The following is a 13,188-nucleotide window of genomic DNA, read 5'->3' as shown; positions in this document are numbered from 1 at the left end:
ACAGCTTTCCGTTTGTTCCTGGAGTAGTTATCTATGGTTGATGCCTGGAGGGAAGATCACCCAGAAAACCTATATGCACTGCCCTGAGTTCTATTATGGAAGAAAGACAGGATAGAAATTTACTACAATAAATTCTTTGAACTTCTTAGAACCTGTCCAAGGCACCTCACCTTCAGAGACTAGGATGGTGACAACTGAGGAAAGGGTTTTTTTTTCTGTGGTGGACTCCATCTTTGTAACACCCTCCCCAGATATGCCTCTTTGGCACCTGCACTATTATCATCTAGGTTCCAGGTGAAAACTATTTTTATGTGCAGTAGTGACAGCATGGTGCTCCGACTTGTCTTGGTGTTTTGCTGGTTACGTAATTGATTTGCTTTAAATTGCTTATTTTCGTGGTTGCAAGTTGTCTGCAAGCAAACAGTCCCACCATTTGTGTGCATCAACATGAAAGGAGGTTACGACAAAACAATGGAGTGGAACCCTTCCCCAGAAGTCATGCGGAATGATTCCATCAAGGAAATGGTCAGTTGCCAACAGCAGCAGTCTCTCTTTCCCACTACAGTATATACATCTCCAGGAAATGGGAATAGCCCACAAAAGTTCTGCACATGTTTCCATTAGCACCTGCACCACAGTCCCAAAGTCCATATACACCAATCACACTTTCCTGTTATTGAGTTCAAAATAGATGCAAATCCCTCTTTAGCTTTTGTTGCCTCCCCGGCAGGACAAAATTCAAAAGTTGTTTGTGTCTACGGCTCCCTAGAGATTTGTCAGCCCTTCCTTTCACTGCGCTTTGGGACCTCCTGCTTAGCACTTTAGCTTTTAACAGGCTACGCCTGACATTGGGAGACTCCCTGCTACATGGAAGCCTTTGCCACTCCATCCGCTTTTAATGCACGGCAGATTAAACTTCTTTGACAGGAAAATCATTTGGTTTCAGCAAGGCAGTGCACCCGGAAGGTGACAAAACAGCAGGTAAACAACAGTTGTTTTTGTTTATGGAGGACACCCTTTGCTCTGTTAATGTTCCTCCTTTCATTCTGTATATACTGGTTATGTTGGTAATATTTGAAAAATAAGGGATGCCAGGGAGTTGTGAGGGCTGTTCACATGTTATGCTGCACACAGGTACAAGGAGTTTGTATACATGTACAGATGTTTGTGTGAACGATTGTACACATGGTGAATTTAAAAGTAAATGCATGGATTAAACTCCTGAGAAATGCAGAGCATAGATTGGGTGTACAGTTAGTTGCCCATGTGTTGAATTTACCAATGATCAATCGTGTGCAGTGCTCCATTGCATCTATTAAATGGAAGGGAGATACTTGGGTGGTGGTGGGGAAAACCCTATTATTGGAATAGAAAGGATTATCATTTTCTGGCCTAAGCCTACTGTCACAGACAAAGCTTATCAGCGGGGTGGGGGCGGGGACAAAATTCAGTTCACATATAAAGCCCAATCTATCAAACTCTCATTTTCCAAAGCAATATGAGAACCGGAAGACAGACTGCCTTCAAAGTTCACCCTTACCTGCAATGCAGTTTTCCAAGCAAACAATGTTTACAAGAATGCATATATTAGGGGAAAGTGTGCATAGAATGCATATACTAGTGAAAATGCTTGCAAAAAATGAGTACATTAGTAAAATCTGCATACAAAAAGGTTCTAATTAGGAAAAGTTTGCAAAAAAAAAGATTCTGAAGAATTTTCATGAGGATTACAAATGAATAAATCCCAAAATTGATGCAGAAATGTGAAGCACGACAAAATGAAAAACAAAAAACAAAAAAGGTCAGATCCTTCTTTCCCTGCTAGTCAGGCTGAACTGAACTGGGCTGCCTGAGAATTCCTTGTTCAAAATCAGGCATTCTCTGCTACCATTAACAGCATCTCTGTTCATAGCCGGTTCAGCTCCATATGTAAATCTCCATCTCAGCTGCTCTGACTTTGAGATGAATGTGGGGCATCTGCTTGTATATATCTGCTTGTCCATATTGGAGCACCCACAGAACTTTGGATCACATATATTCGCTTACCAAGGCTACTCAATAGATCCAGAAATGAGATGGATTGGGACCTCAACAATCCTAATTTCAATGCATCTAAAAAGAAATTATTCTGGCCACAACTATATCTCTGTTTACACACAGATAAGGGCTAAAGTGGTACAGGTTATGGGTCAAAAATTCCTTTTTTCATTGGAATTCATTCAACTGTTCGCCTCCCTCTTAAAAATGAGGGATGGGCAATTTGGATCAGGGCTACATGACAGGATAGGGAGTCTAAGCTTTTCCTCCTCCACCATTAAATCCCTGACTCAAATCACCCCCTGAAGTAGCTTTTATAAATCACAGAAGGAAGAAATGTACAGGCATAATTTTAGTTCCCCCACCCCCTAGGCAGTTAATAGGAGCATAGCAATAATGACAAGACGACACTCAGCTAGTTTAGCATTCTAGGAATTACTAGGAATGGGGTTGCAAATATCATGGAAAATATCACCACATCTTTATATGAAGCTATAGTGCAGGGGTGGCCAACTTCCAAGAGACTGTGATCTACTCACAGAGTTAAAAACTGGCACCCCTTTTGGGGGGTTCAGGTTGAGGTTGTTGAGCTTTTTTTTAGGAAGGAAAGCCATCCATGTTTTGGCGGGTTCGGGTTAAAGTTGAGTGTTTTTTTAGGAAGGAAAGCCCTGTTTTGGGGGCTTCGGGACAAAGATGTAGAGGTTTTTTAGGGGAGCCAAAGTTGCTGAGCTGCTTTGGGGAGAGCCAGTGATCTACCAGTGATCTACCACAGATGTCCAGTGATCTACCAGTAGATCACGATCTACCTGCTGGACATGCCTGCTATAGTGCATCTGCCTTCGAAATATACTTCTCACTATTTGGGGCACACCCCATCTCAAAAAAATCTATGGCAGACCTAAAGAAGCTATAGAAAGGGACAAGCAAAATGACTGGTCCATGTGCCCTGGGAATCCGGAACAATATGGCCTAGTACAACCTAAGCTAACAGCACTGATGAACTATGGGGACTAATGCAACAAACTCCAATGTGGTCATAGCATTACAGTCATCTAGACCTATCTCACATATGTATCTGTATGCGCATACTACATTTATTTTTATTTTTTATAATAATTTTTATTCATTTTATAATAAGAAAACATAAACAAACGAACAGACATATAAACAAACAAAACAGAAATACTACTTATAGAGACTTAACTTTTCTTGACATCATTGGGTGACTTCCCCCAGTCCCTCCCCCATCTGAATCAATGAAAATACATGATATACCTAAATCCTAATTCTATACTGAAAGCCTATTTCTACTTCCCTAAGGAATATAAATTTCTAAATATTACAGTGTTTTTTCAAATATAGTTTAAATTTCTTCCAATCTTCCTCCACCGTCTCCTCCTCTTGGTCGCGGATCCTCCCAGTCAATTCGGCAAGTTCCATAAAGTCCATCATTTTCATCTGCCATTCATCTATAGTTGGTATTTCCTGTGTCTTCCAATTCTTGGCAAGCACATACTACATTTAATTAAGGCCATGCAGAAATCAGAATATACTGTGCATCCTCCCATTGATCATTAGTGCAACAAACAGTGCAGCTGCAGGTTCTTGCATTCCCTTGGATGAAAATTTAAAATCACCAATACAGTACTTGTTTTTTTGCAATACATTGCAGTACATTGACACACCTTTAGATGTCTCTCCATGTACATTCTTCTGTGCCAAACTGTCAGCTAAGCTTCAGTTCTGGAAGGGGTTGTTTTGCCTGCCTGCAGCTGTTTCCTTAAGTAAACAACCTTGTTACTCAGGTAGTGACAGAAATCAATAAGCCACAAGCAGTCCAGTCCACAGGCTTCTCTGCTACAGGATGACCAAGCAAAAAGGTGGCATACCCAAGGCAGAGGGAGCTGCCATTGTGCTATTCCTGACTCCGTTGGGGTAGTTTGAAAATTTTAGGAAGTTCATGGTGATGAAGTGCCCCCAGATGTGGAGAAAGGTTGGTTCACTACTTTCCCCCAATGGTAGCATTTGCCCTCAGTCAGTGCAATAAGGAGATTTACCATAAAAGAATTATAAGCAACGACTGTTCTGGTCAATCACTCTCCAAGAGGAAGGAAGTGTTCTTAATGGTTGAAATTGCTGGGAAAGCCTTAGGCTTATTTTATTTTTAAATAAAATATAATATCACCCATCCTCTCATGTACTTAAAAATCTACATGTTAACTTGCGGGGTATGGAGTGTTAGGGGAGGGCAATACCTTTGGTGGGGGACATGTCTTGTTGCTTCTGGGGTAGTTTGTCCACCTTTAGTCCCTACCCTGAACTCAGTTCTCATCTGTGGCTCCTAGAAGCTGTCAGCATGCAACAGTGGCCAAACCCTGGAAACAGTGTTGACTGGCCGGCTAAACCAGGTGAGGGTAGCCGATGGCTCTCAAGCCCTCAGTGAATTAGGGATTGAACAGACAAGGCCAACAGTGGGTCCAATGGTCAAGAAGGCCAAATATTTTATGCTGAAGGCAGACAATAGCACAAGGGCTCAAGTACCTGAGTGGATGTGTAATCATTCCCATCTTTGGACATGATATGCACAATTTTAAAAAATAAATAGGTTAGGGAAGGTGACACTGAGCTGGACTGGGACTCTACATAGGGGAGTGGAACATTAACCTTTTGCTCCTGTCTTGTTGCTGATCAGAGTGACGCCCTGCTACAAACTTAATGCCTGCTTTTCACAATGGGAAATGATCACATCAATATTGTTTCTGTGCTCATCTGTATTGGTAAATCACCAAATAATAACTATCATAGCTATGGTCCAGAGCTTGAAAATTCATTTTTAAAGGGAACATGTTCTAGCTCAAGTTCAACACGTCCAAAAGGCACATTCATCCATTTACAGATTGAGCCAGTTAGCTTCACATTCAGTTCACAGTTCAGTGGGAGTTCATCCAAATGTCTCTCAGCAAATTTCTTTCAGCATTCAGACTGTTGCAAGCTGCTGTGCTGAAGTATAGAATACAGCAGAATGCACATAGTAGTAGATTGTATAGTAGATTGTAACAACAACAACAACAATAACATGAATTGTTTATTGTCCCCCAACAATTATAATATTTAAGCTTACAGGACCAACTTCAGAAACAAGATCAGGCAATTAAGAAATCTGAAACCCAAGGGGAATTTGAACATAAGAGCATTTCAGAAGCATCCCTAGCTTTTTATTGCCCATGTGAAGATGTTTCCCTATTTCATTAAAATGCATCTTTATTTGGATGGTTGCCATTTCCAAAAATAACCAGATAATGTATTCAATAATATACAGATGGCTCTCTAAAGTTATTGAGAGCAATACGGTCAGAGTGAAATGAGATTTAATTGTAGAAAGCTACCGTTGCCTTTGTGAGCATTGATATTGCCAACCTCTTGTCATGTCCATTCACCCGCCCTCCCTCCCTTAGTGCTACAGGTGCTGCCTGGCTAGCATGTTGGATGGAGCAGTGGAACCAGAGCTCAGTGGCTGAGTTTATCCTCCTGGGCCTTGCAGAGGGGGTGCAGGCAGAAACTGCGCTTTTCGTTCTCTTCTTGGCAACTTACCTGGTGACCCTAGTGGGGAACTGCATGATGGTCATGCTGATCGCAATTGAGCCTCGCCTGCACACCCCCATGTACTTCTTCCTTCTCCATTTGTCTCTGCTGGACCTGTGCTACTCTTCAGTCACCGTCCCACAGATGTTGGCCCACCTCCTCTCCAGGCAGAAGGCCATGCCCTTTGCCCGATGCGCCTTTCAGATGTACATCTTCCTGGTTTTCGGCATGGCAGAGTGTGTGCTGTTGGGCATCATGGCCTATGACCGCTACGTGGCCATCTGCCACCCTTTGCACTACACCTCCATCATGAGCTGGCAATTCTGCAGCTGGACGGCAGGGGCTGCCTGGGCTAGCGGCTTCATCAACTCCCTGATAGTCAATGTATTCGCTCTGCGTCTGCCTTACCGCGGGCAAAACCGTATCAACCAGTTCTTCTGTGAGGTGCCTGCGGTCATCAAGTTGGCATCTGCCGACTACACAGAAGCAGAGGTGGTTGTGTTTGTCTTTGGCTCCCTCCTGCTCCTCCTGCCCTTCGTCCTCATTGCCGCCTCTTATGCCCGCATCGGGGTGGCCATTTTGTGCATTCGTTCGGCTGAGGGCCGGCGTCGGGCTGCTTCAACCTGCGCCTCACATCTTGTGGTGGTGAGCCTTTTCTATGGCACAGCTCTCTTTGCTTACATGAGGCCCAGTTCTGTCAGCTCAGCCACAGGCCAGGATAAGGCAGTGTCTGTTTTCTACACTGTGGTAACGCCCATGATGAATCCTCTCATCTACAGCCTTCGAAACAAGGAGGTGAAGGGTGCTTTGAAAAAATTATTGAGTAGGAAAATATTCTCGTCCACGACATGACTCTCACTACAGGCTTCCATTTTCATGCCTCTCTTGCACCCACAGACACAAACTCTACTCTGAGTCAAAAGCCAAAGCCACTCTAGCAGTATCTTCTTATATAGCTTTAACATTTTATTGATAGGTTATAGGAACTTGGGAAGTCTTCTTCAGAGCTTTTCTGCTTAGGCTTTTACTAAAAGTGGGCTTAAAGTACTTTTGCTTGAGGGACGGCCCTGTTCTGTGTATGTCTATGGAGACACTTGGCTGAAGTTTACTAGCTGCTCCCTGTCTCTCAGCACCAGACCCTACCAATACAGGCTTTCTGTGCAATACCTCTTGCAAAACATCTGGCTAGGAAGGTCATGAGGGAAGAAGGAAGAGAATGAATAGTCAGAAATAGAGGGGGAGCCTCTAGTGTAGGCTTTTACATTTTTTGCTTGACAGAATTGTGTCTGAATGGGTTATCACCTCCTGGGAAAGTGTGACCAAATGGCCAGCTTTGAAGAGGCAGAGGTGGGTTGGAATTACAGTGGTATCTCGGGTTACAGACGCTTCAGGTTACAGACACTTCAGGTTACAGACTCCGCTAACCCAGAAATAGTACCTTGGTTTAAGAACTTTGCTTCAGGATGAGGACAGAAATCACATAGTGGCGGCGCGGTGGCAATGGGAGGCCCTCAGTGGTACCTCAGGTTAAGAACAGTTTCAGGTTAAGAACGGACCTCCAGAACAAATTAAGTTCTTATCCTGAGGTACCACTGTATCTTGACAACCATGTGGAGATATTCATCCTCTCACTAGTTCCAATGTTGGTAGAAGTGTACTCAACTATACAATGGCTGAAGGGGCCTCTCTCTCTTCCCTTTCTAGAGGCCAAGCTAGAAGTGAAGGGGCAGAAACCAGGTGACCACCATTTTTGGTTACCAAAGCCAGCCAAAAATTATAGATCACTGCACTTGAAACAATTTAAGCAGTTCATTTCAAGTTGCAATATTCTTCTCTACTGCAAGCAAGGATAAAACAAATATACAACCCCACTGCTTAGCACATCACACGTCCCCTAAGTCTAAAAATGCACAAACTCTTTCAAAACCAACATGACATTAAAATGTGCTTGGAGATAAGCACGACATATTTTACCATGTTTGTGACAGAATTGGTGTTTTCAATGGGAAATAAGATTAAAATAATGTTATTGTTCTGCCATAACTGTGTGCCATTTTATAGGCTTTGATACATTATTCTTTTGCTGTTGACTTTTATGTCGTTTTCATGTTTCAAAGATGTGGGTTTTTAAAAAAATAAAAATAAATGATGCAGTTCTCACCATATGGATTGTACATCAGCTTTATACATTCCTCTGAAGAACCTGAAATGTGTGCAGCCTTAAATAAACTATTTGAAGTGCACCTTTGAGGTTTTCCATTCTCTTCACTCTTGGCAGGTGCATGGATGAAGAAAGCATCTGCAGGGATTGTCTGACCATGAAAGCCCTTCCGTTCCTCACACACATTTATCTTTGTTTTATATCACCCCTTCTGGCATCAAATTCATGTGGAGCGTGCTGATAAAAGTGGAGCTGAATAGGGTTACTGAGGAACAAGAAGAAAGTATCTGCGTACTTGCTATATTTCTTTTAAAAACCCTATGGGGACAAAAAAAACCTAAACAAAAACACAGCCTAATGACTGAGTATACTCAGTAGCCACATAATATTATCATGGGGGGTGGGAGGGCAGAGAACAGCAGAAATCAGGAGAGTGGGGAGATAATGGAATGGAATATCAAGGAGAAGGGCAGGACTGATTGGCTAGCACCTTGGACAAGAGCACTCCTGGTTGGAGGTGAGGATACCATATAACACTTTGTTGCATGCCTCACATGTTTAGACTAATATCAGTCGCAATCTAGCACCTGGGGATCCACAGGAGGGCTGCCAGGGATAGACAGACAATAGCAAAACAACATCAAACCTTGGGTTACGTAAAAATATATTCAATAACCACACGAGACGTAACCAGCTGCACTCTTGCAAAGTATACTATTCACTGTATCATATACAGTACTATATTTCAACAGAAAGGAGTCATAAAATTCAATGGAAAAAGCAGAAGAGCCAGTGGATCAATTCATACGCTAACCAGTTCATGGATCAGTCTAGACATTTGTACGTGTTTGTTCCACCTGTGCCAGTTTATAAAGTCCCAGCAATCCACATGACAAGTAGTTTCAGATCAACAGAATCCTATTCCAAAGACAAGGATTTTCGGAATATTAACCTTGTTTCACCGCCCTGGGCTTCATCAGTAGTACTCATAATAAAATAAATGCAGTGTTGTGATGTCACACATTTTTACAAACAGAGTAATATAAATACCATAAACAACCGCACATACCAAAAGTGATGTAACAAGATAGTAGATCTGCGTCATAGTAGTAGCTGCAATAAACATCAACTGTTACAATGTGGGATTATATGGACAAACACAATATTGATTTCAATTACAGGTGTTGGCAATCTACAGATACAAAATTTCTTTCTTAAAGTGCCCCTTGTAGCCCAGCAGAAAGTAAAACTAAATTAAACAATGCTTAGGTGTTATGCATGTAAAATTAATGCAAACTCATACACAACCATAATCAATTTTCAGATCCAAAGTAATAGCAATCCACAGATACATAATTTATTTCTTAAAGAGACCCATACACCCCACAGATGTAAACAAACTTAGTCCATGCTTAGATGTTTATGAGTGCCTACTCATAAAAAGCAACTATAATCAATTTCAGTATTCAGACCTGAGGGGTGTAAAGTATTAAGTAAGAAAATAAACCTAGTTTCTTTCTGCATGAGGATGTTTTTAGCTCGTTCTACAGGACCCAAAGAAAGGTTGACCTCTCTCTTAAGTGGGGTTTTTTTGGGGATGGCAGTTGTTATGACTGAGTTTTGTAAAAATGTGTGACATCACAACATTGCATTTATTTGCATGATTTTATGAACTGACGCAGGTGGAACAGACACATACAAATGTCTAGACCTGATCCATTAACTGATTAGAGTATGAACTGATCCACTGGATCTTCTGCTTCTTCCATTGAATTTTATGACTCATTTCTGTTGAAATATAGTATATGATACAGTGAATAGTATACTTTATTTCACAGGAATGCAGCCGGTTACGTCTCGTGTGGTTAAGGGATAGACAGACTGCATTTACACATCCCAGATGTGACTGAGTACAAGATACACAACAAATGCTACAGAGCTTTATGACATTTTGTAAATCAATAATTTTTTGTATGCTGTTGCCTGAAAAAAACCCCTGCAACCAGACCTAAAGCTTGCTCCGACTAAACAACAAAAAAGGAGCTTAAATAAAAGCATCACAATAGAAAGTCCCTCTCCCCAAGCCATGCCCCCTCTCCCCAACCAGCCCCTCTCCACTGCCCCTCCTCTCTGAGTGCTATTTGCTTGGTTTGATAATATCTATGCTCTGGATGGAGATTTCTCTCTTTCGCTCTTTCACATTTGCAAAGCTGGAATGTAGCTTAAGGTCACATCCCTTGTACTGCCCACTTTTTTCTTCTGGCCTCACCCATCCTGGCATGTGGCCTATTGGGGAATGTGGCCCTTGGGCTGGAAAAGTTCCCCCACCCATCATAAGCAAAGCGACACCAGCTGTGGCTATCATGAAGACTTTGCCGCGGTGGCGAAACCCAAAGCTTGGCTTAGGCAATTCACACGGCATTGAACCCGCTGAATACATTAAAGCACAAAATACGTTTCATTGGTATATAGAACATTCAGTCCTTATCTGCAAATGTTCTCTGCTAGATATGAAGTGTACAAATTGCTTTAGAAACGCCACCCCAGCCATTCAGTGATTACGGCAAACAGCAGAGGCAAGGGCCGCATCTCTGATGCTTTCATTGCTATTGCGGCTCGCTTTCCTATGTGAATGTCCACCCCGCATGACCTGATTTTGGAATGAACGGAGGGATACTTGCTTGCATTGCGGTTGTAGGCTGTTCGTATTAGAACACCCACAGAGTTTTGGGTCACATGCATTCAGTTTGAGAAGCACAGCTTTATGAGTTTTCTCTGCGTCTGAAAACTGGAAGAGTGGCATAAATGACAGCCCGAGCCATCCAATTCCCTTTTTGAAAACTACCCTGTTTCTAATCCATGTGGTTGTAAGGGTGGGCGGGGTGCACACAGAGATGATGGTATCACACAGTATGTGCTGTAGCTTCAGAAAGCAAAAATAGGTTTGTTCAGAGTTTCAGGACGTTTAGTTTCTGCATTGCAGGGGTTGCACTAAATGACCCTTGAGGTGCCTTCCAACTCTCCAGCTCTATCAAACGGAAAGATCTCTTGATTCTGAGGAACCCTGTACACCACCCCCACCCCCTGAACACATTTCTGCCAGTCACATATTGGGTTCTTTTCCTTTAACTGTAGCAAATTCCAGATTATGCAAAACCCCAGATTTTGCAGTTGAAGAAATAAGCTAAATTAAGTACATTTGAATCCGTTAGTATTCCTGTTGTAAACTGCCTTGGAGATCAAAGGGGGGGGGGAAGATATAATGAAACACAGTTTTTGGAAGGTGGACTTTTCTTAGGGTTAAAATAAAGACTTGTGTATAAGTGAAGACCTTTGCAATGTGATCTTAACTGTGCTTACTCAGAATTAAGCAACCCTGCTTTCAATGGGATGTGCTCCCAAGTCATTCTGTCAAGGATTATAGCCAAAGGCAACACACACAGAGACATGCATTTGGGAATAAGCCCAACAGAACTTACTATTTGCAAATAAACACATATAATGTCAGACTGCCGGCCATCAAAGCTGAAACGGCAACTGTTCTTTCCGCGGAAGCCATGCTACTCTCATGACCTGTCAACACACACAAACAAAAGGAGACCATGGCTTGCTGCTCTAGCATGAGCTGCAGTGCCTGCACCAGGGAACCTATGGACATCCAGATGTTGGTGGACTACGGCTCCCACCATCCCTGGCCACTAGCCAGACTAGCTGGGGCAGATGGCAGTTGGAGTCCAACATCATCTAGAAGTCTACAGGTCAGCCACCCCTCATCTCTATGGTCATGACAAATAATGAGATGTCACCACTAGGTTCTCTCTTGGCACACTGTATCATTTGAGGGACCTTGCCCCAAACCTCTAGACTGGAGTTCTCACAGGGGTAAGAATTAACAGATAGAAATCAGAAAGAACATGAGATGAGCTATTTAATAGGCATGGTTCTCCCCCTCCCGCCTTCCAGTACTAGATTTATAGTGTGTGGGGAAAGTATGTATAAACAATGACATCAAGTAGTCTCTTCTGGCTTTCACTCCATCAGATTGGCTCAGGCCAGTGTATCATCTTCTGCAGAGTAACAGACACTTCAAAGGAAACGCAGCACAGCAGTGCATTGCCTCATTTCTTGTTAACACTCATGTCCTAAAAGTTTGCCCTCTCTAGGGCCATCTGGGATGACAAGCATGGCCATCTTAGCAACTAGCCTTGCTCCAGAACAGGGGTACCCAATGTGGAGACTTCCAGGCCTTCAACTCCCAAAAAGCCAGCCAGTCTGGCCAATGGTCGGCTCCCACCATTGCTGCAGTCCAACATCATCACTTGAAAGGCACCACATTGACTACTCTTCCCTACTGTGGAATACCTACACTGTTGTCATTTCCAAGATCTACCAGTGCTACCACACTTTGCCTTTTTCTGCAACCCATATTTTGGTATAGCAATGAATTGCCAGGGGAGCTCCCTGCTATACATCCATGAGTGCTTTCGACTGGAAAATATAGAGAGTAGTGCCCAAAGGGCTCCACCAGCACTTTGGCATAAGCTATAAGGCTTATATAATGGGTTAAATTAAATTAAATTAAATTAAATAATGGGTGGGGTTTGCTTCATGGTTAAAAATAGACTATCAGGGCATCCTTATGCTGTGTTCACCATTCTCACTATTACTGCTTTGACAGAGTAGGAGGGGTTTAAATATGCACATGCTTAGAACCAGAATGCAGCATGTTCCCCTAATTAACCCTTGGTCTACAGCTACCTGCCAAATAGTATCAACATGATAGATAGATAGATGATAGATAGATAGATAGATAGATAGATAGATAGATAGATAGATGATAGATGATATAACAGAAAAACACACATATGTATTCTTCTTTGTGAATCATGAAGCCATGTTTTGTCTCTCCATGGACAAAATTCTTGGAAAAGTTTGTTTGTTTGCCTTAAGTAAGCATTTCCTTAAGTAAGCAACCTTGCTGCTTAGGTTGCAAGAGAATTCAATAGCCAGCAAGCAATGTGGTGAACAGACTAGCACAAGGAATTAAGTAGCACAAGGCCAAGAGGAATTAAGTAGCTCAGCTGAGGGAGAGGGTTATTGGAGTTGTAAGGCTACTCTCCATGTTGCTAGGACCTTGGAGAGCAGCTAAGATCACCACTCTCAACAGCTAAGCAACTTTAACATCAGCTATGGTACTCCTATCTCTGATTACCTGGTAGGGCTGTGTTTATAAAGCAGCTTTGGGTCTAGGTTGCCTGGTACACATCTCCTCTAATATTAATTGCCACCAAGAACCAAAAATCCAGTATAAGCAGTGGTTATGCCAAGTCATCAGCAATATAAGGATGATAAGACTAGCCTCCCTTAAAGACCTGTTGTGGAGATGACTGAGATTGATAAATGTGAAG

The 13,188-nt window shown here is 42.5% G+C and overlaps 1 protein-coding gene across 1 annotated transcript; it reads left to right on the top strand.

Moving 5' to 3' along the window:
- The first annotated feature begins 5,508 nt into the window (after positions 1 to 5,508).
- Positions 5,509 to 6,471, top strand: LOC118076415 (olfactory receptor 2D2-like). Its single transcript, XM_035099166.2, has one exon. It carries the CDS (start codon positions 5,524 to 5,526, stop codon positions 6,469 to 6,471), a length of 948 nt encoding a protein of 315 aa, XP_034955057.2. The 5' UTR covers positions 5,509 to 5,523.
- The last annotated feature ends 6,717 nt before the right edge of the window (positions 6,472 to 13,188 follow it).

Source organism: Zootoca vivipara, chromosome 2, assembly GCF_963506605.1.
Source record: "Zootoca vivipara chromosome 2, rZooViv1.1, whole genome shotgun sequence".
In the NCBI taxonomy this organism is placed as follows: Eukaryota; Metazoa; Chordata; class Lepidosauria; order Squamata; family Lacertidae; genus Zootoca; species Zootoca vivipara.
Note: the sequence above shows the minus strand (reverse complement) of the source record. Positions and strands in the feature narration are given on the sequence as shown.